The sequence below is a fragment of the Phalacrocorax carbo genome, chromosome 26, assembly GCF_963921805.1.
Source record: "Phalacrocorax carbo chromosome 26, bPhaCar2.1, whole genome shotgun sequence".
Taxonomy (NCBI): Eukaryota; Metazoa; Chordata; class Aves; order Suliformes; family Phalacrocoracidae; genus Phalacrocorax; species Phalacrocorax carbo.
The window spans coordinates 2,083,872-2,110,078 of record NC_087538.1 but is presented as its reverse complement, the minus strand read 5'-3'; the positions used below and the strand labels follow the sequence as shown (position 1 = coordinate 2,110,078).

Below are 26,207 nucleotides of genomic sequence, written 5' to 3'. Positions count from 1 at the left end.
CTGTTGGGGGCTGTATTTCTGGGGAAAATGTCACTGAGCCAGTCATGAATAGTAATTCAAAAAGCTCCATAATTGTGATCTTTCCCTGCTGTTCAACAAAGCGGATGCTGTTTTTCTCAACAGAGCATAGTTTTTCTTCCATTTCTTCTTCTTTGGCTTCTTCCCACTCTTTGTCCTCTTTCCTTAGACAATGTGACCCGAGCAGTGTCAGGCAATGGTGTCCCTTCTCTGACCACCAAGTAACGCTTCCCTGAGATCACTTGAGCTTCCACATCTGGCTGAGTGAAAGAATGACGCCCGTCAGCCTCAGCCTCCCTCCGTGCGAGAGTGAGCCTCTACGTGCACGAGGGAGTCCAGAGCTGACTGAGAGTGCCTTGGGTGCTGCCCTTTCTAAAAGCGAAGGGGTTTCTTGCAGCTCTCCTTGCAAAGTGAGTGTGTGGTTTGACACGTGCATGAGCTAGCAGGACGGCTTACGGCCACAGAATGGAGATGGGCAAATCCCCTCTCCTTCTCCCCGGTGCAGTGTCCTGCCTCCTTCCTTGTGCCGGCTTTTATGCTTGCTGGCTCTCTCTGCAACCCCGTTTCACTCTCTAAGCTGGTGGGAAACTCCCTGCTCTTGTGGGTGCGTTCCCTGTCTGCCTGGGCAGTTAATGTGGCTCCTAAGGAGCTCTAAAACGTGTGCAGGTCAGGGCAAGGGAAGGCACAGGGATACAGGAGCAGAAGGAAGGAGCAGATGGAGAGATGGGGGCAGCAGCAAGGCCTCTCTTTTGGTGGCACTGAAGTGAACCTGGTTTGTGACATCACATCTGCAGCTGCGACTGACCGTATCTGTAGCTTTTCCTTCAGTAAGCCCGTGACATTGTTGGCCTTTGAATCTGACTTTCATGTACTACATGTCAGTCAACGGTGACATCCCAGAACACTGACTTGGCTGGATGTGATTCTGCTCAAACATGTAATTTCTCAACTTGTTCTTTCTTATTTATTTTCTGGAGCTTTTTAATGCAAAACTCACTCTCTGACTCGTGCCGCCTTGCTTGACTTGACTCCAGTGTCTTGGGCTTTTTTCCCGTGTTGTTTATCCTGTCAGTACCCCTGCGTCCCTTTTTGTTGGTGATCTCGTAGGCATCAGAAAAGCAAAGGATTCTGCTTTTGCTCTGCTGTGAGATCCAAACCTGTCCTGAGTGCCCTTTTGTTAAGGAAAAGAGCCGCAGGAGGTGGATGGGAGATTATTCACGGCAAAGGGATGAAAGTTCTGTCAATCTCAAAAATGTCTCTGGCTGTCAGGAGCCTCTTTTGGCATTTTCTTCTCTATTCACAGTGAAGAATGCGAGACCTCGCGGCTCAGGTAACGAGCAGCCTGCTGCCGTTTCCCGAGGTGACCATTCAGGCTCTTGGGGAAGATGAGCTCACCCGAGGGTCTGTGCTGCGTGGGCGGTTTTCCAGAGGTGAGCCTTTTCCTTGACATTGGGTCTTGCTGTGAAGTTGTTACTGCCTGGAGGTGACCTGAGGCACGGGGTCACAGTATCAGCTGTGTCAGGTTGGTGCTGCTCAGGTGCGTCAGGTTTTGAGAGAACAGAAAGGATGAACTATGACAAAATGATGAAAAATGTTAACATTAAAACATTAGTAGAGTTAAACTTTGAAAGGACAACAGCCTGCGCCAGTCTTGAGCTATTAAAATAACACGGGCAAGTCAGTGAGCCCTCCTCAACTTCTAATGGAATGAAAGGCAGTTTACAAAAGAGTCCTGGTGTGGTTTTGGGCTGTATTTATTGGTACCATCATAACATCCCGTGCAGAACTAGTTCTCCCACAGTGTTAGAGAGGCAACCCCCCCTGGTTTTTCTTTCCTAGCCTGACTAAAAACAGAAGGAAGAGGAAAGCCCTGTTAGGCGCTGCAGCCAGGTTTGCAGAGCATTTAATGGGACGCAGAGGAGTGTCCCGGGAGAGCTGCTGAGAGCGGCTGAGCAGATGAGGTAGCTGACTTTGTCGGTGATCTGAAGGTAGAGCCGGGGGCCTGCCTGGGTGTCCGGGCTTCTGCTGAGACCATGTAGAATCTCTCTGTGTGACTGTAAGTGCAGGAGTTGAGTTAATACTCCCTCTGTGTTGGAAGTAGTTCAGTGAAACTAAATGTGCTAACTTCTCTCTGTGATCAGCGCGTGTAAAAGTTGAAATTGGCTCCCGCAGTGCCCATTTTAAGGTAATTCCTTGTTGAAGTCCAAATCCCTGCCCAAAGTAGGCGTGTGTCGAGCAAAGTTAGTCAACTAGAAAAGAATTGGCTGAGATTTTGCCATATTTGAAGTATGCTTTAGGAGTTGTATTCTCATATGTATTAAGATGATTTCTAGCAAAACCAAGCTGAATATGGTATAAAGACTAGAGACCAATCTATTGTAATCTTTATCCCAAACAAGCAGAATTCTTCAGTGCAGGAATGACAAGTCCAAATGCAAAATAATAAGGTGGTTCATTTTACGATGCATTGGTTGAGGATTCAGTGGGTGATTTTCAATAATCGACCCGAATTCGGTAAGCCTCTCTTGCTCTGTGAGGTACTTCTGTTGAAGCAAAGGGGCAGTGATTGTGATTTTCCCGTTGTTTTCAACCCTCTCCTGGGAGTTTGCTTTAGCCAGCCTTTTCTCTTCTTCCAGGGAGAGATGGGCTGGCCTGGCTGGCGTGTGGCCCTCAGCTGGAGGTCGTGAGCGCTGTGACGGGAGAGCGGCTCTCTGCACACCGTTTCAGTGGAGCCCGTGAGCAGCCTCCCACCATCCGCGTGGTGAAGGAGGTTTCCTGGCAGACGGGAACGGGGCTGCTGGTTGGCTTGAGAGAAGCAGAGGGAAGTGTTCTCTGCCTGTACGACCTTGGAACATCGAGCGTGGTTACAGCAGTAGTTCTGCCAGGAAGGGTAGGTGCTTTTTAATGGGGGAAACGTTGTCAGGTGCTGCATAACGCTGTTTCAGGAGCAGCTTTGGAGCGTCTCTTTGCTAGGACGTCCATTTTCTCTATTGTGTCATCATACTGTCACTGCAGAGTGTCCAGTCGAGAGCACCTTGATGTGAAATCGTGGGGTTAACGGTACCGTTATCCTTTGAGTTTGCTGAGAGAGTCAAACAAGTTTTCTGGTTTTACAGTAGAGCACGTAGTTACCTCATTCTCCACTTGCACAAAAAGGCCTTGAAAACTACCTTTTTTTTTAGCCAGAGTGACAAAGAACTCGTCCTCACCCTGCCTTTCAAGTGTTGGTAACATACATGTCCTGAATGGTTCATTATGTCAGAAATACTGTCTTTAAAACATCTCAGACTTCCATGGCTGTGCTGTAGCTGACTTCGGCACATTCCCAGGAGTCTCGGACTAGCAAGCAGGTGACTTTAGAGCAAAGCACATTTTTCTGTTGACTTAGGATGGGAAAAAACAGGCTTCACTGTGTTACCTGGCAGGTGGTTACAGACTGACTTTCAGCCTGAAGCCCTTGAACCTCTGCTTATTGCATATGGTGCTTGTGCCGGTGGGATACTCTGGTGTAACGTTGCTAATTTTCCCTGCCTTCTCTAACCCATAAACTCAAATGACGTCCTTTCCCCTCGGCTCCTTATCTGAGTGTAGACAAGAGTCACCTTAAGGTAATGGAACATCAAGGTTCCCTCTGTCTTTACCACCTTAGAATCTGCGACAGATAAATACTTCCGTATTACTCAGCTTTCCAGAGCGTGATTTGGTTTGACTTGCTAGAATCCAGGCGGGGTTTGTTTGTCTGTAGCGCTACAGTGTGATTGCGGGCAGTGAGCGTTTGTGGGGTGGTGATTTCTAACGAGCTGAGCTGGGTTGGTGCTCCGCTGTGTGGGTTTGCCGATCGTCCTGATAAATCTCAGCGTTTGAGATGGAAAGGCAAGGTGTGTGCTGACATAGACGTGCAGTCATTCAGACTTGTAAAAGCAAATCTGAATTGAAAACATTAACGGTATTAAATTGGTTTATAAGGGTTGCATGTTTCAGAGCACTGGAATGGTATTTTCCCCACTCTTGCTGGTTTGTGTGAGGCAGAAGGGCAGCATGCAGAGTCAGGGAGCTGAGACAGGATTTCTGCGTTCGTTCCCAGAAGGAGCTGGCAGCAGTGTAGGAGAGCGTGCAAAGCCAGTGGCTGGTGCCGTGGGAAAACAGGCAGTTCCAGGAGCTTCTACAGGGAAAACTGAAGCGTTAAAACTGGGAACCTGTATGCAAAAGTGGAAAAGGTGGATTTGGGGCCAGTTGTACAACAACAAAACGAGACCTTAAAAGAAAAAGAAGTTAACAGCAACAGGGGAACTTTGGCTGATTCCGCAGCACGATATGTGCAGTGTTTCTGCTTTCCTCCTGAGAGTCATCAAGGCTTGGAGCAGCAAGAATTCGAATAATCAACGCACTTTTGGTGGTGCTTTGAGTAGCTGAGAAGATTGGAGATTTCATCTGATTTCCAGGAAGTGTGAAACAATATAAAGTTGTCTCAAATACTGCGGGCACTTCTAGGAGTAGAATTCTTGTGGCCCAGGGGAAAGGTAAATTCTGTAGCAGATTGCCAGGCAGCGCAGTCACAGCAAGTGCTTGATACGGGAGGGGAGAGAACTTTGGGGCTTCGAGGTTTGGTCAATTTTTCCCCACCTCTGGGGAGAAAACCCAATCTATATAAAAAAAGGACTCCTTGTGGTGCTCACTGCTCTGTTCCGTTGTCGTGTAACAGGTTGCTGTTGATGTAAAGCTCCCTGGTGTCACTGTGTGACATTATGCAAGGAGGCTGAAGGGCAGCCCGTGTTCTTTTGTTGTGGAGCCTTAGTGCAGGAGCCCTCACGTGCTGGTGTCTCTGCTGGAGCCGTCAGGGCTGTCCCGGGAGGGGCTGCAGGTGCGGAAAGGTCTGTCTCCATCAGGGCCTTGTACTAAAGCTGCTGGCAGGCGGCTCCGCGTGTTACAGAGCAGCGTGCGCGTCTCCTCAGCCGGAGCTGGCTTTTGGCGAACCAGCTGCTGGGCTTTTTGCCGCTGTTTCGGCACTGAAAACTTTTCTGCTTTCCCTGGTTGCTCTGTTGATTCTAAATGAGGACTGGTGTAGCTTTCCCTAAGCTGGTATCTCCCTTCCGCTCTCTGTAACAATACTCCCTTGCCGTGGCAGCGGTGTGTCTCCCCTGCAACTTGGCCGCTGCCGCCTCTGACTGAGAGCCGAGATTTGCCCTAGTACCTGTTTGGCAAAGAAGGCGTGGGCTGTATCCCAGTGCTGACGGGCTGGGGGCCGTGGGAGAGCGAGAGTGAGTTTGGTCTTTCTTACTCCAGTCCCTTAAATACGGTCAAGTTTCTTGCATTTAACGGATTTTCTGTGTTGTCTTTGAGTTAATGGTTTCTAAGTGGAAAATGGAACTTGGTAAGCTGTGATAATAGACTGCACCATTGCAGTTGGAGTGAGCTCAGCGAAATCCCTGCAGGAAACCCCGTAAACGGAAGGCAGTAACGGATTTTTGTACAGGACATTTTTGGGGGTTGGTTGGTTTGTTTGTTTTGTCTGGATATAATTGGGATCAATGCTGTGTTTTTAAGTCTGAGAAACCTGTATTTACTTTCTTGCTTCTGATGGGCTGATTCTGGCTTCACTTTTGAGTGATTTCTATCAAAGCTCGTCAAAGAGCTGAAATACTAACTTGTAGTTTTCCTGTAGGTAACTGCTGTAGAGCCCATAACTAACCCCGGAGGAGCCAGCGTGAGGCCTTGGCACCTGCACCGGGCTCTGCAAGGGTTTTGTGGCGTGGCAGCGGTGGCGACAGATGTTGGTCATCTGCTTGTGGTGGACCTTGGTTTGGATGATCTCTCTTGCAGTCAGAGGGAGAATGAACCATCGGGTGAGCTTGCGGTTTCTGAACTTGAACGGAAAATTAAGAAAACTTGTGTCTTTTAAATCAACAACACGCATCCCACTTTGAAGCTACTGCTGTGCAGACGTTTATGGCTGCTGATTACAGGTGGCGATTTGACATGGTCTGGCCCTGAAAGGATTAAAAATGGGAGTGGCTTCATACTCCTCCTAAGGTTACAAATACCCCCTCCCACCAGGGTCCCTCTGTCACGGTGATTCTCACCAGTGAGGGGTAGGAATCTGACCATCTGAGTCGGTGCAGCTGCCTGACAGGAAGGTGTGTCGGACGTGCCCTATTTCCTGGGAATGTTCTTCTGCTTCTGTTCATTGACTCGGGGCAAAGTTGAGGCTTGTTTTTTAAAGTAAATATGCCTTACCAAAATCCCTGCATTTCACCAAACGGAACCTGTACTTGGTGTACTCGGACTGCATACACTGTTTTTGCTCTTACAAGAGTGGCCTCGGGAGCTGGTGTCACTTCAAGTAGCTTCACCATGAGGCCCAAACTGCTGATGTGCAGAGCCCAGGAAGAATTTGTCTATGGAGGTTACGCTTTCACCTGGTTTTGAAATAGGAGCGAGGATACCTGTCCAGTCAGAGAGTTCCTATGTGCTCTGAATGCGTACAAAATGGGAAGAGCAGACAAAGTATTGCATCAATGGGTATTTTGCCGGGGACGGTAGAATTAGATCATCCATGTTGTCACGTCAGTGTTTCAAATGCAACCTGAATGGCCTAACGCATTCCTTTATTGTGTGGTTTTGTGCGTGCAGGTCTAACAGTTGTCACTAGAGCTGCTGCTGGCGTTTCACAAGGAAGAGCAACCGTGAGCAGAGCAGGGAGACATCTCTGCCTTCAGTTACAGTGTCCTTCAGGAACAGCGCTCTCGACCCTGTGCTACATCAGCAGAAGCAACCAGCTCGCCGTGGGTTTTTCCGACGGCTCCCTGTCACTGTGGAATATGAAAACTCTGCAGCGGGAGTAAGTCGGCCTTTGCACTTGGTCACGCCTGGAGGTGCAGGGCTCTCAAGGCTCTGCTTGAGGAGGAAGTCTGTTAATTTAAAGAGCCCTTTTTCAGGGAGGGAAATGTGGAGTGTAATCTTGGCCTGTTTAGGAATCCCCTTCTGAAGTAACCATTGAGCCATACCTGGATTCAGTGGGCCGCCTTCTGCCCAGCGGGCTGGGATTGTTCTCCTTATTGTGCCCGTGGGCTGAGGAACTGCGGAAAGCTCCCTTCTCTGGGTTCTGTCAAGCAGTTAGGGTGTGAGAGAGCTGCTTTCCATAAGGCAGTTTGTTCCACCAGCAGTATTCAGTGACAGTAGGAGTTGGTTGTGTTTCAATGAAAGAGATTGTAGACATTATTTCTCAGAACCAGCTCCTGCAATGAGGGCACCCATTGAAAGGCTGAAGTATGTTAATGACGGGATTGTGGTGATCATATTCTTTAAAGCGTCCCGGTTGAAAGGAGTGAGACATGAAGGATCAAGAGCTGATCTGTGGCTGAAAAGACATTCTCTCCCACATTTCAGCCTCGACCAAAAGAGGGGACTGACCCATGCCAAGGCAGCGATGCATGGGAATGAAAGTCTGCTTGGAACACTTGGAGGGGGAATAAGGGTCATGTCAAGGGATAAGCAACAGAGAAATGAGGGAGATGATTTCAGCTCTGCCAAAGAGCAATCCCCCCTGGAATATCTGACCCAATTCAGATCGGGATTCACTTAAGCAAATCTGCAGTGACTCACCGGGAACTATTGGCGGCATGAATAGAGAGTGGAGGGATAGTGAGGTGGCAAGAATAGATTGTGAAGGTGCAAGGAAGGTTCAGAAGTCTGGAGGAGAAAGGCTTTAGATAGTCCAAGTAAAGAAACAAGACACTACTGGTGTTTGGCGCTGTTTTCAGCGTGTGCAGAAGAGAGGCTGCATTTTCAGTTCAATATTGAAGCAGGCGACAAGAGTAGGAAGAATCTTTTGCCTGGCAGCTGAAGGAATCTTTCATGTTCCTGCTCCGCAGGCAGAGGAGGAGATAAAGCCAGGTTATTGCCCGTGATGGACAGTAATTTCCTCACCTCGTGGCTGTTGCATCAAAAGCAGTCGCTCCCGTGACTCCCTTGTTTGAGACGGGAGTGTGACCTTCTGTGCCTTGAGGAGAAGCACGTCAGGGGCTCTTTGCTCAGAAGATGCTTCTCCCCTTCTACAAACAGGCAGGGCCTCCAGGCTCACCTGCTTTCTGTTTTTGTTAACCCTGCAGGCACCACTGTCAGCTTGAAGGAGGAAGGATTCCTGTCTGCGCCGTTACTTTTCAAGAGCCTGAGCACGATCCTCACAACTGGTGCTACTTGTGGGCTGTTCAGTCGACGCACGAAAGGTGAATAAAAGCTTACTATCGGCCACTGATTTTTTTTTTTTTTGAGTATTTGTTCACCTAGAGTTGACCCACGTGTATTTGTTTTGTTGAATTAGCCGTGCAGGAGATTCTCTCCGGTATGGAAGGGGCTGACGGTGCGATTTGTACAGGATGTAACAGGGATGGAGAGGGACCTACTAGTTCCTCCCTGCTGAAAGGCAGCAAAGCGACAGTGGCTCTATTTCTGTGCTGGCATTCTTCAATGGCTTCCTTTGTTTCCTGATGACTGCTTCATGATTTGCCTGATATTCACACCGTGGTATTAAAATACCATGGAGCGCAGTGGAGGCTGCAGCTCCAGAGCACTAACGGTGCGGATCCACCAGCCTGCTGCCCCTAAAGGAGGAGGTGACAGCATGGCCGGTTCCCTGGTGCCAGCCTGAGCCTTGGTGAGCCAGCTCAGCTCGGCTGGCAGGGAAGGTGCTCAGCAGCCAAGTCGGTGGTTTCCTGCTGGGCTAATGACTGAAAGGAGGGTGTGGAAGGTGCCGTGTGTGCAGGGGAGGGACTGGAGCTTTGGTGGGAAGGGAAGGGGAGAAAGATCTGCCCCTCTCGGCATCAGCAAGCTATTTACTCAGCTCGGCTGCTCATGGAGTGGCAATCTTTTTCAGTTTGACTGTAAAGCAGTTTTGATTGCGAGCTCTTCAATGCCAAGAACTGTTCCCAACCATTTTTACTCCACAGAACATCTTGAAGCTTCCAGATTGTATGGGTAGCCTTTGCCCCAGAAGCTGTTAGTGTCCAAATTTCCTCCTTTGTGGTTTAGCGGCTAAATGTGACCAATTCTTAGGTTTTGGGAAGGGCTGTTTTTCTTTTCAGCAAGACAGTGCTATTCAGGAAACCTCAGCCTAGACCTAAGGAAAGGGTAACGAGGACTATAAAGCAGCTTTGTAACCAAATGTCATCATTTGTACCTTTTCCAGTGAAGGCGATGCCGTGAGTTTACATCTGTTGCAGTTAGCGTTCGCAGACAGGAGGCCCTTGGCTTCAGGACAAGTCATGTACGAGGTAAGACGTGCACGTCCGTGAAAGGATGGAAAGAGTCCTTTTCCCTAAGGGAGTCTCAGTGAAGTTGGCAGGGGGAATATTGACCATGACAATTCAGAGATGACTTAAAAAGAAAGAATCTTTTGCTGAGTCTTCCCGGGCATGGCCTTTGTCCATACTTTTTGAAAAGAAGTCGTACAATTTCATACCGCCGTGTCGTGTGTTCCAGCCAGGGCCGTCTGCAAAGAGCCCATATAAATTCAGTTCCTGAAGAGGCAGCAGCTTTTACAAATCAAATGATTCTTCATTTAAACACCAAGTGAATGGCATGTAGGAAGAGAAGACAGGGCTTTGAGTAGCTCTGTTTAACCAAACTGCAGAGTTGAATAAGGTTCTGTCTGTCTCCCTTCCTTAAAACACGGGCGTACAGCTTTATTCTGTTCCGGTCTTCAGGTTTAAATCCTTGTTTTCCCTTTGAGCTCTGTCAGCAGGACTTCACATGACGCTCACCTGCAGGGTCTCTTCGGTGCTGGTCCTGAAACTTAGTAGCTCTAAAGAGAACTCTTTCTACTTTTTGGCTGCGTTACCTACGAACTCTGCTCTTGAAGCCAGCAAAATAGGCAAATACAGTAAAGAGTGGTCTGATTTGGTCAAAAAAGTATATGTAAATTTTGAGAAGTGGCTCCAAAGAGGTTGTGTTTAAAATAGAGATGAACTAGCCTTACCTCTCTGTTATCTAACAGATAGAAGACGCGTTTTTAGAACGTGTCATTTTATTCAGTGTTACGCCTGAAACCCTTGCAAAATCTTTTGGATGGGAAAGTAATCTTAATTCAGAGCATGTCTTTCCTGTTGAGGTGCGGTAGGAGAGGATCTGTGCTCTACAGCCTTGATATTTATTAGTAGGATTTCCTAGAATGGTTAAGAGAAAGCTTGCCTGTTCTCAGAGTAGGTGAGTTACATGTAACATATCAGGTCATACGAGAATGGATTGTCTCACGCCAGTTCCTTCTAGAGCTCTGAAACTTTAGGAAACTTGGGTAGAATGAGGTACAAGCAATTTTTTATTTTCTGGTAGGTTTTTGGAGATTTTTAGCTGCTTAGCTTTTGGTTTTGTTTGGTTGGTTTTTAACTGTAGAGCTGCTCTTTGTCCACAATCCACACACCCATGTGTTGTAGGGTAGAGCATTTGACCAAGTGCTGTATTTGGAAAGACAGTATTTCAGTCAATGCTTGCTTAGCAATTGGTGGTCTCAGAGGTTCCACACAATCCTGCTGGAGTTTCTGTAGGTCTCAAAGTAGTTGGCTGACTCTGTAGGAATTCGTGCCCCTAAACGCCTTGCCCACGTGCATGCCATGTCCGCCGGGTTGTTTTGCTGTTGGCTGCACTTGGTGAAGGCAGGGAGGCATATTTCACCCATCAGTCCCTGAGGAGGTGAGAGGAGGAGCTGGCAGGAGCTGACGTGGTTTGAGAGAAGAGGGTGACTCAGTAAGACGTTCTCATGGCTACTCCCGAGGGATGGGCTTTCACTCTAGCGGTGTGTGCCTATAGATAACGCCTCGCAAGAGAGCTTTGGCTGCTGGAAGGCCACGACTCCTCTAACTTCATCAGTTCTGTGATCAAGTCATGGAGCAAAGCGCTTTGCATGCCTATGTATGGCATTATTTCAGATCTCTCTTTCTAGATAAATACGTAGGTTTGTGAAGAAACCGGGATGGTGCAAGGAATTCTGCAAAACACATTTAGAACCAGTAATGCGAGGGAAATGCTCAGTTCTGAAAAAGTGCAAAGCTTTTACGGCCAAACTTACCCGTTACGGTTTGACACTCAGTTCTCTTGCTTGTCAGCTGTAGTTTCTCTTTGCCATCAGATTAAGCGCCTGGGAGAGATACAGTACAATATGCAGGTTCTATTAGACATAGACATTCTTTCCTACTGAGGTATAATGTCTGCTTTTCTCTCAGAATGACCTTTCTCTCGCCTGTGATTTTTTCCGCAGGGTTTGGCATCCTGTGTTGAAAAGTACAGTTTGGATCTGACGGGTGGAGCCTTTCCCTTGAGAGGGCAGGGCAGCAAGGCCAAACTACTCAGCTGTCAGGCTGTAGAAATCTTTCCCAACTGCATTGACAGAGAAGGCAGCGTTGATGAAGGTTTGTTCCTGATGCCCGTGTTTGGTTGTTCTAAACTAAATGGTTTTGGCATCCAAGCAGTGAATGCTGTTCCATACCCACAGCCTGAAAGTCTTCAATATCTGTATAGACTAACTTCTTGGGCTTATTTCAAAGGAAAAACTGGGTGCTTAGGTTCTGTGGGACTTGTTAAAATAAACCCTATTTTTCCCTTCAATGCTTGCTGACATGCTGTAGCGATGTCTGGTGGGGTCACCTCTATAACACCAGTCAGTCATTTTATTCCTCCAGCTCTCGTCTTTGAACAGTCAGATCATCCCCTCCATTGCTTAGGAATGTTCCCTCAACTTTCTTTTTTCCCCTCTTCCAACCTATGCCTGCACCTGCATCCAGCTGGCGGCCGGTCACGAGTGCTGTTCCCCAGGGCTCGGTCCTGGGGCCAGATCTGTTTGATACCTTCCCCAAGCACCTGGATGAGCCGGCAGTGTGCCCGCGTGGCCAGGAAGGCCACCAGCATCCTGGCTTGTATGAGAGATAGTGTGGCCAGCAGGAGTAGGGCAGTGATCGTCCCCCCCTACTCGGCGGTGGGGAGGCTGCACCTCGAATCCTGTGTTCAGTTTTGGGCCCCTCACTACGAGAAAGATACTGAGGCGCTGAGTGTGTCCAAAGCAGGGCAGCGAAGCTGGTGAAGGGTCTAGAGCACAAGGTTTAGTTGGGATCTTAGGGAAAATTTCTTCACAGAAAGGGTTGCGAAGCAGTGGAACAGGCTGCCCAGGGAAGTGGTGGCGTCACCATCCCTGGAGGGAGTTAAAAGACGTGCAGACGTGGCGCTGTGGGACAGGGTTTAGTGGTGGGCTTGGCAGTATGAGGTTTACAGTTGGGCTCGATGATCTTAAGGGCCTTTTCCAACCTAAATGATTCTACGAGTCTATGATCTGCCTGTGCACTTTGCCCTCTCTGTGTCTAATAGGTTCCTACACCTACAAGCTCTTAAAGCAAGAGCTTCTGGCTTCCCTTGTCCGGATCGACAGTTAAAACTCCTCTGGTGTCTTTCATTCCCTTGCAATAATGAGATGTGCATCTCTGGGTTTGCACATCCAGTGATGCTCTGAGCACATCTCTGAGCCGGCTGCAGTGATAACTTTCACAGCCTTTTGTTTGGGTGTGTGAATGCCCTTCCCTCTCTTCTTACTGGCCTTAACTTATGTCTGCTGTTACAAAGACCACACTGGCGTGACTTTCTAGGCTATTTGTGTTTATTAGCTTTGTCTTAGTCCTGAAGAGGCAGCTTCCACCTCTTTTGGGGTGCCATCCTCTAACAACAGCGTGTCAAAATCTAATGAAAACCCCTTTGGATTTTCTCCACCTGTGTCATGATTCTGAGGAGAGGGCCTTCTAAAACCTTCTCAAAAACAACCAACAGGCGCACCCACCAAAAAACCCAAACCAAAACCAACAAAAAAGGCCCTTTCGGTCCCCTTTTCATGAAGCCTGAGGCATGGAAAAATGCTTGTAATTTTTCTGATGGCTCCTCATTAGCTTTTATCCAGAAACTATTCAAGTTGTAGGCCCACATGAGCTTCTGTTGGATGTGGGTTGAGGTTAGAAATGCAGCTGGCTTCTGATTTATGAAACTAATTGACATCTTCAAAGGCAGTTTCAGTGGCTCACACAAGTGAAAGGGCACAGAAGCTCACGATGACACACAGTAAAGCGTGGGAGGCTCCCTGAGCAGCCCTGATGAACTCAGCAGAGAACAGAGACCCATTTTGCCAAACGACCTGTCTCCTGGTTCCCTGCTCTGTCAGGGTAAAGGATGCACCCCCCACTTTGCTCACATCTGGAGAATGCCTTCTCCCCAGAGACGACAGACCATGCCACTTCTTGAGAGAACCCGAGTGTAACATGGTCAATGTTTGATGTTAAACTCTTTGTTCCAGCCTCCTGTTTGTTGGGGTTGGGTTTTGGTGTTTGTTTTGTGTGATAATTGTGTTCTTTCATTCTGACTGTGCTGGAAAGGAGCTATTCATAACACCCGTAATCGAGTCGAATCTGGAAATTAAGAATGCCAGCTGAGTGATCAAGTGTATACGACAAGAATTTGTATGCCTTCTAAAAGCAGCAATGTATGTTTTCCTAGGGTGGTGGGTTGTTTTTTGGTTTTTGTTTTTTTCTAACCATCTTGATGCACTCTTACTGTATGGGAAACTTGATTACCTGACAATTGTGTATTGGGTTTGTCTTAGGACGGATACAGGTTGAACTCGCAAAGGGGGGGCAGCATGACTGAAACCTATCACAGAGGTGATGCTGTGGTGTACATTTTTAAAATTCTTCTTAGTCAAGTGTTGCGTTTCATGAGTGACGTAACAGAATGAAGCCAAAATAGAAAGGGATGTTTTGAAAATGTCAGATAGATTGTATTTTCTCCCAATAAGAAACAATGTCTTGTCTTTTCCAGTCATATCTCCTGACATCAGTGTCTCCGTCTTCAGCTGGCAAGTGAACACACGCAGCCAGGGAAAACCATCTACTTATTTGGGTGTATTTGACTTTGACTGCTGGTATCAGGCTCAAAAGCCAGGCTCACTAAGGTAGGTTTTTATGAAGCTGGTTTCAGTATCCCTCCCCATAATTCATTGGAAAGTCGGCGTTTAGCTTCTGCGCTTGTTTTCTTTCAGGCCAGAAGAATCCCTTCAGGACTGCCCCTATTTTGCACTGTGGTCACTGGACGCTGTGACAAGCACGACTGCTCCAAACCCCCTTCTGGATGTTGTGGTGCAGGAGCGCAGCCTAAGCTGGAGAGTTCCTCCTTCTTACCCACAACCTGAGCTGTGTTTTCATCCAAGCACCTATAATTTTGGTAGGTATTACACGGCTTTGAGTAGTGATAAGCTTAAACCGAGCTCAAATGCCATTTATTGGTTCTCCTGTTCACTGTTTGTCACGCAAAAACCCAACCAAACCGAAACACCCCAACCCCCACCCACCCAACTGTGATGACGTTGTACTGACCAAGTGTGTGCTGTTGTGACACCTGCCTGACAGGCGGCTGGGTCTGGGGGTTGGGTGCTTCTGTAACGCAGCCCGTGAGGTGGTGCTGGTGATCAGATGAAATGACTCTGGGCTGAAGCTCAAAGCGCAGCACCTCGATAGCCCCGGAGGTAAAATTTCTACACTCAGCCATTATTTTTCTAAAAAAGGCTGTAAGTGATGTCATGAGGAAAACGGGTACTCAGTTGTACCTTTCCAGAGGTTGCTGTGACAAAAATGTAAACTGGTGCTACCATCACGGTGAGAGTATGGAATGTTGTCCAACGTTCGTTGTCTCTGCAGATGGCACGTGCCTGCTGAGCTCTGGAGTTGTTCATGTGACGTGCAGCGGCTTCCAGAAGGAGGTGAGCTTTTACTGTGTCTTTATGGAGAATGTCAAGAGATGGAGCTTTCCTAAGCTTTCCATGGCGCTGCTTTCGGTGTCAGGGACTATTTAATGCTCCTCCTGCCCATCCACACGCGTAACTGCAATTGTACCCTGCCAGTTTTATCAAATGTAATGTTTGAGGTCCCCTCTTGGGAGTGTAAACCCACCGTTGCCTCCCGTTGAAGCACGATCAGGGACTGAATGTCTAGAAAGGAAGAGAGCGCTGCTGTAGGAGCAGGAAGAGAAAGTCGGGGAAAGCTGTTCCTTCTCTCTCATCAATGAGTGCAACTGCCTGCGTGGTCCTGAGTTCGGGTTTTGATCCCTGATGAGCTGGGAAAAGAGGACAGAACGGAGAAAAGGAAGCATCGTTCCCTCAGAACAACCTTCAGGCAGAGGAGCACTTGGTAGGAAGGGGAGAGCAGTCTTTCCCTGCCCTCATCTTCCTCTCTACTGGATTCCTCTCCAGATCTGTGGGGGTGCGTTGGGGCAAAGAGCCCTTGTGCACAGTGTGGTAGCTAACATGACCGTCTTGGCAGGTTGGCCTGGCCCATAGGCTGTTTCTTTTGCAAGCCTGATGTAGGCTCTTCCATTCAGATTGGGTGATCTGATGTCAGCTCCACGTTGGGAATAATTGGGAAATGCAGAAATTTGTCATACCCTTTGCTGAATTGAGACTAGATCATTCAGAGGCTTGTTAGGGATTTGAGCAGGAATTGCTTGTGAATGTGAGTAAGACAAGTCTCAGAATTAGGGACAAGAAGCTTGGTTTGGGGTTTTGTTTGCCACCGTAAGTCGTACTCGGTGTGTTTCCTTGTCTGAGACTGGTTTTCAGAAAAAGATGGAAATCTGATGTGTGTATTCGAACGTGTAGAAATGGCTTTGAATGTGATGATTTTATTTAGAAGGGAAAGATACTTGTGAATGTGCTTAAAAAGCCAAAGAAAGAAGCAAACAAAAAGCAAAAGCCCTAAAAAGGACAATTTGATGAGGGCTCAGTCTTGGGCCCCTCGGGACAAGAAGGACATAGAGTTGCCGGTGCGTGTCCAAAGAAGGGCAACAAAGCTGGGGAAGGGTCTGGAGAACAGGTCTCATGAGGAGAGGTTGAGGGACCTGGGGTTGTTTGGCCTGGAGGAGAGGAGGCTGAGGGGAGACCTTATCGCTCCCTGCAGCTGCCTGACAGGAGGCTGTTGTGAGGTGGGGGTTGGTCTCTTCTCCCAGGTCACTAGCGATAGAACGAGAGGAAACGGCTTCAAGCTGCATCAGGGGAGGTTTAGGTTGGATATTAGGGAAAATGCCTTCACTGCAAGAGTGGTCAGGCCTTGGAAGAGGCTGCCCAGAGAGGTGGGGGACTCACCATCCCTGGAGGTATTGAAAAGACACGTAGATGTGGCACTTGAGGCCTGATTTAGGAGACATGGTAGTGTTGGGTTGACAGTTGCGCTCATTGATCCTAGAGGGCTTTTCCAGCCTTAAGGATTCTATGATTCTATGTTTCTATGTTCATTTCACCTGGAAGAAGTACCAGAACACCAGCTGCACTAAGCTACTCCTTAACAGTGCACGTCTGTGCCTGCCTGTGCTTTGCCCTTCTGAAGGATCGCCACGGCATTAGAACACAGTGTTTGAAGCGCCTAAAACTGAAACCTATTAGAACATCAATGTTTCACTTCTTTTCTGTCATTTTGGGAAATGACAACTTAATGTTTGGGGTGTCGTAACTGCTTCATGTCTTCATAGCCTGGAAAGCTGCTTGATCTTGGCTTCGCTGCTTCCATGCAAACGTTGCAGAGTTCTGTTTGTTCTGTCCCCTCCGCGCATTCCTGATGGCAAACTTCTCTGCACCCCATGTGCCATGGGTATAAGCAGGGCACGTTGCTGGGAATAGTTAATTGGAACGCAGTAAATTGAGAGGATGATGCAGAGGCATGCAAATAAAGATTAGAATTAGCCTTTGGGAAGTTGACGTGTCAGGGGAAAAATTCCATGTGCTCCTCACAGCAACAAGCAGCCCAGCCTGTGATGCCTGAGTGAGTGTAGGGTTAGAAACAAGCACTTACTGTTGGTGGTTGGGATGTTGAAAGCAGGTGGGATTCTCCTTTGATTTCGCCTGTTACTTTTAGGAGGAGCAGTTAGAGGCGGTCTTGTCAGCTGCTGCCCAGACAGGTTCTGTAGGGCTTCTGACTGGCTGCATTGAGCTTTGGACATCTAAAGGTAAGACTTGTTATGTGGTTTTTATGTTGCATGGTTTCTTCGTTTGGAATTCTTGATTCATTTCTTTTTTGTTCTCTCTTTTTAAAGAGCAGCCAAGTTCTGCTGCTAATTTACAGTTTGCCCTTGACTGGACGTGGAGCAGAGTGATCTATACAAAAGACGAATTTGATGACATATGTGAGTACTAGTGCAGCCATGCTGCAAACCTAGAGTCAGTCTTTCCAGCTGAGCTCATTCAGTGATCTGCTGGTAGATGGTCTTGCCCGCAGATCTGGAAGTGCACTTTGAAACTCTGCAATGGCTCTGTAGGCTAACGATTTCATACCTGTTCTTGAAAAGGTGTTGCGCTGTTTGGCGGCTCCTGCAGCTCCACTGACCCGCAGAGGTTACAGGCTCTGCAGCACCGCCAGTTGCTTTTGAGCAACCTTAGCACAGTCTTGAACTGTTTTCTAACAGAGGCACAAGAGCTCGCCGGAGAAGGTTTGTCACAGTATTTCTAACTCTCTGGTATGTCTTATGAAGATTTGGAACGATGCTGGGGCTGTAATTGTGGAAAGAGGAGCTTCTGTTGGTTTTGCTGATTGGCAGAAAGTCAGATGTAGCGGGGAGAAGGGGCTTAACTGGGAGGGGTTGGGGCTGCCACTTACCGCGCGTTGAGCTCAGGGCAAGAGTTTGTTGGGGAGCTGGTGCGAGTGGGTGGGGAGGCTGCGGTCAGCAAGGAGCTGTGCAAGCACCCGGCTTGAAATTACAGCAACGGGATGTGGCACTGTGACAAATACTCCCTTTGATTGTCAGCTAGCAGTGCGTGATTGCATGCAAATATTGGATTGGAAATGACTAAAATCAGAGAGGAAGCCTAAATGAGTAACATGTGAAGTGAGTTGCATGAGTTTCTGTAGCTGTTTCTATTAGAACTTGTTCCTGGCATATTGAGGAGAAAAGAGAAAATCCCTTTGCTAGAGTAAACGTCTCTGCTACGTGAAGAACAGGTGCCTTATCCATGAGTGGATTTAGTAGTTCCAACTTCACTTTTTTTTATTAAACCTTCAGTGAATCTTCTTCTTTGTAAGGGTTGCTTGTGATTGTGGGCTTTTACTTCAGAGAAGGACGTGATACGGAGTGAAAAATGCACAGGCAAAGATTTCTACCGTGTTATTTTTCTACTTTCTCTTTAGTGCAATGAGGGGAGCTTTATAAAAAACAAAAGAAATTGCGCACCAACAGTCCTCTTAAGCTTCTTTTCATGTTTTGCAGACTTGACAAATAAGCTGGCGGTGACCAGCCTCGCAGCTTTGTATGCACGAGTGGTCCTCTGGTTCTGTGGGTCCCGCCTCCTGCCCGAGGGCTCAGGTAAGCCTAAACTGTCACGCGTCTGTAGCAGTCAGTGCTTCCTATGAACACCTGCTTCCCCATGGTTTTGTCAAGGCTTCATCGATACCAAGTCGTGCCCGTTCAGTGACAGCAGATGCTGAAGTTCTGCTGCTGAAATTGAGATTTCACTGTTTTTTCAACTGCGTCGTGTAGAATGATGGAAGCAGTTTCTTTCCGGGGTGTTTCTCAGAAACAGCACTAAGCCTCTGAGGGAGGGAGTTGCTCGTGCCCACAGCTTGAAATCCTTGGGATTGTAAACAAGTAACTCCTAAAGCACCAACACGGGAATGCTTGATTTTACAGTAAAAGCCTGACGTGCGTGTTTTGAACTTTTTACGGATTGTTTGAGGAAAAAATACACCTTGGAAATAGTTCATCATTTGGATGGGTTATAAACCCTATTGTCAGCCTTAACTGTCTTACGCATGTTCACGTGACACGTTTAAAAACCCATTCCCTTTGAGAACTGGGGGTATTTTTTTAGAGTGAACTTCAGCTGACACTACATGTTCTGGATGCTACATCACCTGTAAGCTTGAAATGGCACTTAGGACAAGGAGGAATTGACTCCTGTGTCGTAGGTCTCTTTTAGCAAAGGCAGAAGGAGGATGGCCTTCTTTCAAAGTCGGAGGCTGGCCTGTGCTTTTGATGCTTAGCTTGTGTGTTCTTCTGTCTTTTTAGTCAAAAACTGTAGGTTGAAAATGTGATATGACTTCTTTAACTTACTTCTTATTTATTGCCTGTAGGTGATGATGTGTGTTTCTCTAGACCTTTCTACAATTATCCTCTGATTCGGAGCTACTACGCTGGTCATCGACAGCAACTGGAGCGTTTATCAAGGTAGGACGTGCAGGAAAGCTCTAGAGCAGTTCCACTGCAAATTCAGAAGCGGCAGCGAGTGGCTTTTCCATCAGCAGCTGTATTTGCTACGCTTCATGCATTTGCTGGCAACACTCTTGACTGGAGTGATGCGTGTGTCCTGCTGAACAGAGAGGTTCCTTTCCCGTGTTGAAATGTTGATATATACCTCTGCTTAGTGCCCTTTGTTGGTACCATCATTGTTTTGACGTGCACGTAATTCATTGGCAATTCTGTGTCATTTGTTACCACTGGAAAAGGTCGTGTGGTGAGGACAGGATCAGTCACGGCCAGGTCAGCAAGGCACGGCCTTTGCAGAGCAATTGTTCTGGGCACAGAAGAAAGCGTGTTTTAGAAAAAAAAAAAAAAAAACAAAACAAAAACCAAAGCAAAAATAATCTCTCTCAATGACCAGTGATAGATGGCGATAAGGGGATTGGCCCAAATCTCCCACTCCCAAGCACCGCGGTGTCGTTGAAGGAGATGGGCAGAGTCACATGCAGCTGGCACGGCCAGTGCTCTCCTGGCGACTGGATAAAAGCCCCTTCCTCACGGGAGCTCCCTTTCCTGGGCTGGCTCACGAGCATAATGGTGATGTGCCTTGGGTTAGGTGAGAACAGATTTTTCTTTGGCAACTGTTCTGTAACCTAAAGAAAGTCCTCAAGTAGCCGTGGCTGTGGCACCGTGAGCAAGGTGCAGCAGGAGGAGTCCAGGTGGAAGCTGCTCTATGTCAGGCGCTGGCTTTCAAGCTCCTCTTCCTGCGCGTCCTTCTCAGGTAACTCTCGTACAGGCTCACGGGCTCCTTAGAAGCACCACCTCCAGCGTGCTGCTTCTGCTCGTCCTCCTCGGGAAATGAAAGGCTGGCGTCGCAGCCCGCAGGAGCCTGCGATGGGCTTCTGAGGAATGCAGTGTTTCACAGGCCAGCCCTCCGTCACTGTGATGGCACGTGCAGAGGCGCAAACGTGCTGCTTCAGGGGATACCAGAATTCAGCTGCGGGCTCAGCTTTCTGACCGTGACTGTTTTTCAGTAACAGAAGCGAGGTGCTGAGACCAAAGCCTGACATTGCCGTGCTGTGGTCTCACCGCTGTGTGTGGGAACGCTCCCGCTGGGGGCGTGAGGTTTGGGGTAGCTTTGCTCACACTGCCCTTGTATTACAAGTAATGCGGCACAAAAGAAAAACTGAAAACTAAAAGGTCGCTGCAACTTTCCCCTTAATAAGGGAGCTTTTTGGATTCCTATTTGGAGCTCCTTTAATAATTCACTAGGATCTAATGAGCACCTTTCACCTGACTCCGAAATTTCTTTCCAGTCTATTTCAAGTCACGATCGTGCCTTTGTCTGTTTGTTCCTTTCTTGGAGTCGTGGGAGCTTTAGCTGGGTTTGTTTTGGCTGGAGGAAATCTGTGACACCGAGAGGCCGCAATTAGTGTTTTCCTCTGTCAAATCCTCGCTACGTTTTGTTCCAGAGGCAAACGGGACTCTGACTGCCTGATGGTCGATGGGATGGTTTCCCAGTTGGGAGACCGAGTTGAGGAGATGTGGCAGAGAGAGGAAGGAGGAACGGGGAAATACCCACCTCCTAGTTTACAGGTGAGTGTTGTGTTCCCTGAAAACAACCACCACCACCACAAACCCCAGCCCCAGCCCAGCCCTCCCCCAAAGCCAATGATTTCTCAAAGAGAGGACTTTTAAAAAGCTTCTACCTTTTCATTCCAGGCACTGCTGGAGCTCTATTTGCTAGAAGGCGTTGAAGAAAGCCACAAACATGCAATCGTATCCCTTGGAGTTATTTCTGTCACACCTCCAGTATACGCGCATCAGGGGTCTGAAATGTCTGTCACCTACGCGTTCGATGCATTTTCTAATTTGTGCTTCAAACACACTGCGGATGAACACGTGTAGTTAAGAATTAAGTCGCAGGCAGAAGCATTGTTGGATTTCTTTGTACTGTGGATTGTTTAGGAATGTTTAAAATGTTTTGTTGCAAAGTCTTTTCTGATGTGAGAAAACAGGTTTACTAAGCAATGTTAAAGGTAGAAAGCTCCCCTAGATTGTCTCAAAATGTAAACTGTTTTTCATTTTTGAAGCACCCACAGCTGTAGCAAACAGCTGCTTCCTCGAGCGATGCACTAGAATGTGCTGCTTCAGAGCAAAAGGATTTCTGACAGTGGTGTACCAGGACCTGATGTTGCTGAAATCATCCATTTTCCAGCACAGCTAAGAGGGCTTGCTTTTGTGCTGTTACAAGTGCGGGCACACAGAATAATAGAGAGAGAGAAGGGAGAAGTCATTGGGCAGAAACTGAACTTTTAAGCTGCCGAAATACACTGTGTTGCTTTGGTTGTGTGTTGCCTGACCCGAGAGGGGAGCCTAGAGAGCAGGGGCTTTAAAGCTGTTGCACCCCGGAGCTCTCTGATGAGAATAGACCCCCCAAAACAGCTGTCAGAAAGAGAAAACGACACTGCCGATGAGTGATCCACATACTGGTTTAAATCCAGTTTTAATCATGCAGAGCTAAGCTGTGCTGTAAGGACACCCTAATTTCACTTGTTTTATATACGCTGGAAAGGAGGGAAGAAACCAGCTGTAGAATTTGTTTGCTTTAATAATCAAGCATTGGCCGTTCTCGTGTTTTGAATGTCCAGCTGGTGGCTCCAGTGACTAAAGAGGGAGCCTGAGTTTCCAACGGGACTGTTTAAATATCGAAAGGCAACCTTTCTGAATGCCTTAGAGAAATCAGAGAGTCTGTCTTTCTGGTTATTTATTCAGAATGCAATTTTGTTGTTAGGGCCTGACTATCTTCAGGTTGCAACAGCATGAAATGGCAAGACTAATACATGAGTATTTTCTGCGTCCTACCACTATGATATTCTTATTTCCTTTTATTATCTATTAATATTCTATTAACAATAGTAATAATGTTATTTCATGTGATAAATTGTTGGTCTTGCAAATCTATTAGCCTTAATTCGATACTTGATATCAGACAATTTACTTGCTGCTAGACATCACGCATCCCTTTCCGAACAAAACAGAACCTTCCGTCGACTCCTTCGCAGCTGCCTTTGCCATCCCTTCGGGCCTTGTTAAGCTTATTCGAGGTTTTTGGCTTCTAGACCACAAGGACTATGATGTAAGCATGTGACAGTTTAGTTGGGCACACATTGCAATACAATGCTATGATCTATCAAATGATGTAAAAACCCTGGTGCTTAGCTGATACCAGGTGATAAAACATGGGAAGCTTCTTTTGTAATGCTGCTTCAGCAGCACCTTCAGCAATACGTGATGATCTGCAGTTTGGTTTTAATTACGTTGAGAGGAAATGGATTAAGACAATGAAGAAGTCAGCGTTAATGCTTGACGTGTGACTTGCCAAAGCCGTCTGTTCAGGTTGTTCTCAGCAGAGCAGTCGAGCGCTTTCTCAAAAGCAGTGGTTTGGGGACTTTAACTATTCAAACTGCCATGCTGGCAGCAAGACTTGAGACAGAAGACCGCAAAAGTGACTCTTCAATCTAATTCATGTTCCCTCTGATGCTGAAGGTTGTTCTTTGCCCGTCACAATGTTAATATAACCTGTTTGCCTGGGAGAATGACTTGTCTTTATGAGAGGTGATGTTTGCCTACGGAGATTTGGTTATCCTGGCCAGGTGTGAATCACTCCTGTCAAAGGACTCCCTTTGTTCTGTACGGCTCACGGAATATTTTTTTCTGCAGACACTTCAGCATTTATATTTACCTGTCCGGTACCAAGCCCTTCATTAGTCACCATCTAAGTTTATTCAACAGAGATTCACCCTTACTGAAGACACTTTTGAATCGTTTTGTTGTGCGCGTGTGTGTCTCTATATCTTAAGAAACCTGATCTCTACCTTCTGCAGAGCTCCCTGGCCCTGCTGGTTGAACCAACTGCAAACAAACCTGTGTCGTGGCAAGACGTGCGAATTCTTCAGTCCCTCATGTGCCAAGGAGAGCATGGGCGAGCCCTCAGATACACGCAGGTGATGAAGCTCTCGGCCTCCAGCTGTAGCGAAGTGCGGCTTTTCCTCACTGTGCTGTTGTCCAATAGGTAAAGAAATACCTGCCACCATTTTGGCACTCAAATACTGTGAGAGGTGGAGAACAAACACTAGAAATCACAATCCCCTACACTTCCTTTGAACTTTGAGCACAATATCTGGGGGGCATCTTTTTGGTGATACCATTAATACGCCTTTACGTCTCACAAAATTAACTACAGGTGCATGGCGGAGGCTTGGGCTCTGCTGCAGGAGCACACCACTCAGTTAAAGGAGGAAGAGCTATTAAAAGACATGTATGACATCTGTCGGGAGATGGGACTAGTGGAAGACTTTCTGAGGCTGCCTTTCACAGACTCTGAACAAGTAAGTGTGGGCAAGAGGAAAATCTGAACCCCGTCTTTGCCAAGAGAAGAGGCAGGGTCATCATATAAGTTTTCAAATGTGTTATTTCTCATAGAAGTGTTTGGAGACATTTTTACGGACTCATGAGATTCTTTTAGCCCGGCACCTGCAGCGTGCCAACTGTACGGCAGCCCCACAGCTGAACCAGGCGATGAACGTTCATCTCATGGTAAGCGTAAAAGTCCTGGCCAAGTGTGCAAGGTTCTCTTAGGGGTTACTAACTAGATTTAACAGTGCTCAATAAGAATCCTGCTTTCTTTATCACACCCTTCTTTGAAATACTTGCAATAAGCATCTGCACCTTTCGTTACAGCTGAACCTAAAAGTTGAACAAAAAATTTCACTTCTCCAAAGCGACCCTGTGAAGTTGGAAATTCTGTGTTCAGGGCTGTTGTTGACTCCACGTCAAATAGTTTGTTTGTGTCTGAGGATTAAATAAGTGTCGTGGTTTAGTCGGCAGCTCAGCCCCACACAGTCGCTCGCTCACTGCCCCACTGTTAGATGGGGGAGAGAATCAGAAGGGTAACGCTCGTGGGTTGGGGTAAGAACAGTTTAATAATTAAAATTAAAAGAAACAACAGTAGAAATGCAATGTAAAGGAGAACAACGAGAGGCGCAAAGCCCCGGGGGAGGGGGGAAGGGAGGGGAGAGGGGGAAGGAACCGCCGAAACAAACCACACGCGCCGCAGCCGCCCACCGACCCAACGCCGCGCCGCCTCTGCGCTGCCACTGCCCGCCCTCAATATACTGGTCATGGTGTCACATGGTATGGAATGAACCTGCCATTGGCCAGTCGGGGTCAGCCGCCCCACCATGGCCCCGCCCCTCCCAGCCCCGCCCCCCCGCCACGCGGCAGAGCGCGGGAAGCCGGAAAGGCAGCCGCCCCCCACGGTGAGGAGAATTAACCCCTTCTCATCCAAAACCAGCACAATAAGTATCTTTCCTGTCAGCCACTCTTACCATTCAGATATTCAGCGACGCACGTTATGTAGGGTTCGGATGATTGGAGGTTGTTTGGGTCACTGTGGAATGAAGAGTGTGTTGTATGTCATCTCTGGTATCTCACACGCAGCTCTGGGTGCCAACCCACAGGCAACATTTGCATCATGGGTTGTTCTTTTTATTATTTCCTCAAGTTATAGCGTGAGGTCTGCAATTCCACAGCTTTCGTTTTACCACTTTTAGGACAGAAATTCTTACCTAACTTCTGAGTCTCAACATAGGCAGGTCAAATTCTGTGTTATGGGAACTTCTGTTGTGGTTCTGTGATCCATCTGCTGCTTTCCAGAACCATAGTTTCCCAGGGAAGCAAACTTGTGGGGTGGTTCTGGAAGGTTGAGGTCCTGCGTTTGAAAGCTTCCATCCCGGGGGAAGGGGTGTGTAGGCAGCTTTCTCTTCCTCATTTTAATCCTCACTTCCTCTTGTCCAACGTAACCCGCCGCTGCCCTGGAGATTCAGTCACCTGGGGCAGCGGCGTTTCAGGAAAAACAAGGGAAAGGCTGCTGTTTTGTCAGCCACGTGAAACTTGTGGGTGCTGACAAGCGTGTCAGAATGAGGTTCTGCAGGGTGCCGGCATGGTTTTAGCTTAAAGTTGTAGGTTCTGCTATTATTCTAGTCTTCCTTCCGCTTGGCTAAAATTCCGGGTGAAGCTGGTGTGCGCTGATGGGCAGAACTGGCTGCCGCTCTGTGCAGGGGGTGTATTTTACTGCACCTGTAGAGGAAACGTATTCCCTAATTCGAAATAGCACCGACAGCTCCGTGCTATGAACTTCTTGTAACTATTTAACTTCTTGCTTTACGCTTCTCGTTCATCAGAACGATCGTGCTCCTCGCTGGAGACAGAGAGCAGTTGCCAGAAATTCTCTCTCAGCCCAGCACGGCAAGACCCTTCCTAGAGGTCAGAGGCAGCTGGCTGTAGAGAGAGCCAAGCCTTACCATCTGCCTTCGTCCGGACCAAGAGAAGGTAGTTTTTAGGGGGGGAATATAACGCACAACTAACCATCGCTTTGATTGCACAAGGCTGATCGTTTTTCCCTCGTGCTTTACAGCTGCAAGACCAAAGCCAATCTCGACAGTAACAAAACCAGCTAATGCAGGAAATGTGGATCCAAGGGCACCTTTCAGCAGTCGTGTGTTGGCCAAAGTTAGAGAGTTATGGGTAGGAAATGAGCAGAAACCCAGTTGAGAGAGAGTTTTTCTGTTATGATAATGTTTGCTATGCAAAATACATATATTTATATTATGGTAAATATGTTTAGAGAATTTAAGATGGCTAAAACTAAAACCCTGATTACCATCAAGCTATTGGCGTATGGATCTTGCTAGACTTGATTGTGTGATCAAATAGTAACCTTTTCCCACTTGCTGCCATGTTTCTGCTTTGTTTCTGCCTTATTTACTTAAAAATAGGCAGAATGATAAAGAGCAGGAAAGAGGCCAGTAGCTGTCAGATGAGTTTCCTACAGGTGGTGTGGCCAAATCAACCTCAGTTCTGGTATATTTGGCCTTGAGGGCAATGAAGGTCAG

General features: G+C 47.6%; 1 protein-coding gene across 1 annotated transcript; it reads left to right on the top strand.

Moving 5' to 3' along the window:
- Nucleotides 1–1,327: 1,327 nt before the first annotated feature.
- Nucleotides 1,328–25,625, top strand: LOC135317476 (protein ELYS-like; the record flags this gene model as incomplete). Its single annotated transcript, XM_064473770.1, has 19 exons — nt 1,328–1,448; nt 2,655–2,908; nt 5,681–5,861; nt 6,649–6,856; nt 8,127–8,243; nt 9,203–9,287; nt 11,267–11,417; nt 13,858–13,990; nt 14,078–14,259; nt 14,733–14,794; nt 18,291–18,378; nt 19,146–19,239; nt 20,724–20,847; nt 20,974–21,030; nt 22,244–22,390; nt 23,139–23,326; nt 23,498–23,642; nt 23,737–23,850; nt 25,497–25,625. Coding segments are annotated over exons 1-19 (2,580 nt in total), but the record flags the coding sequence as incomplete, so codon positions are not given.
- Nucleotides 25,626–26,207: the final 582 nt, after the last annotated feature.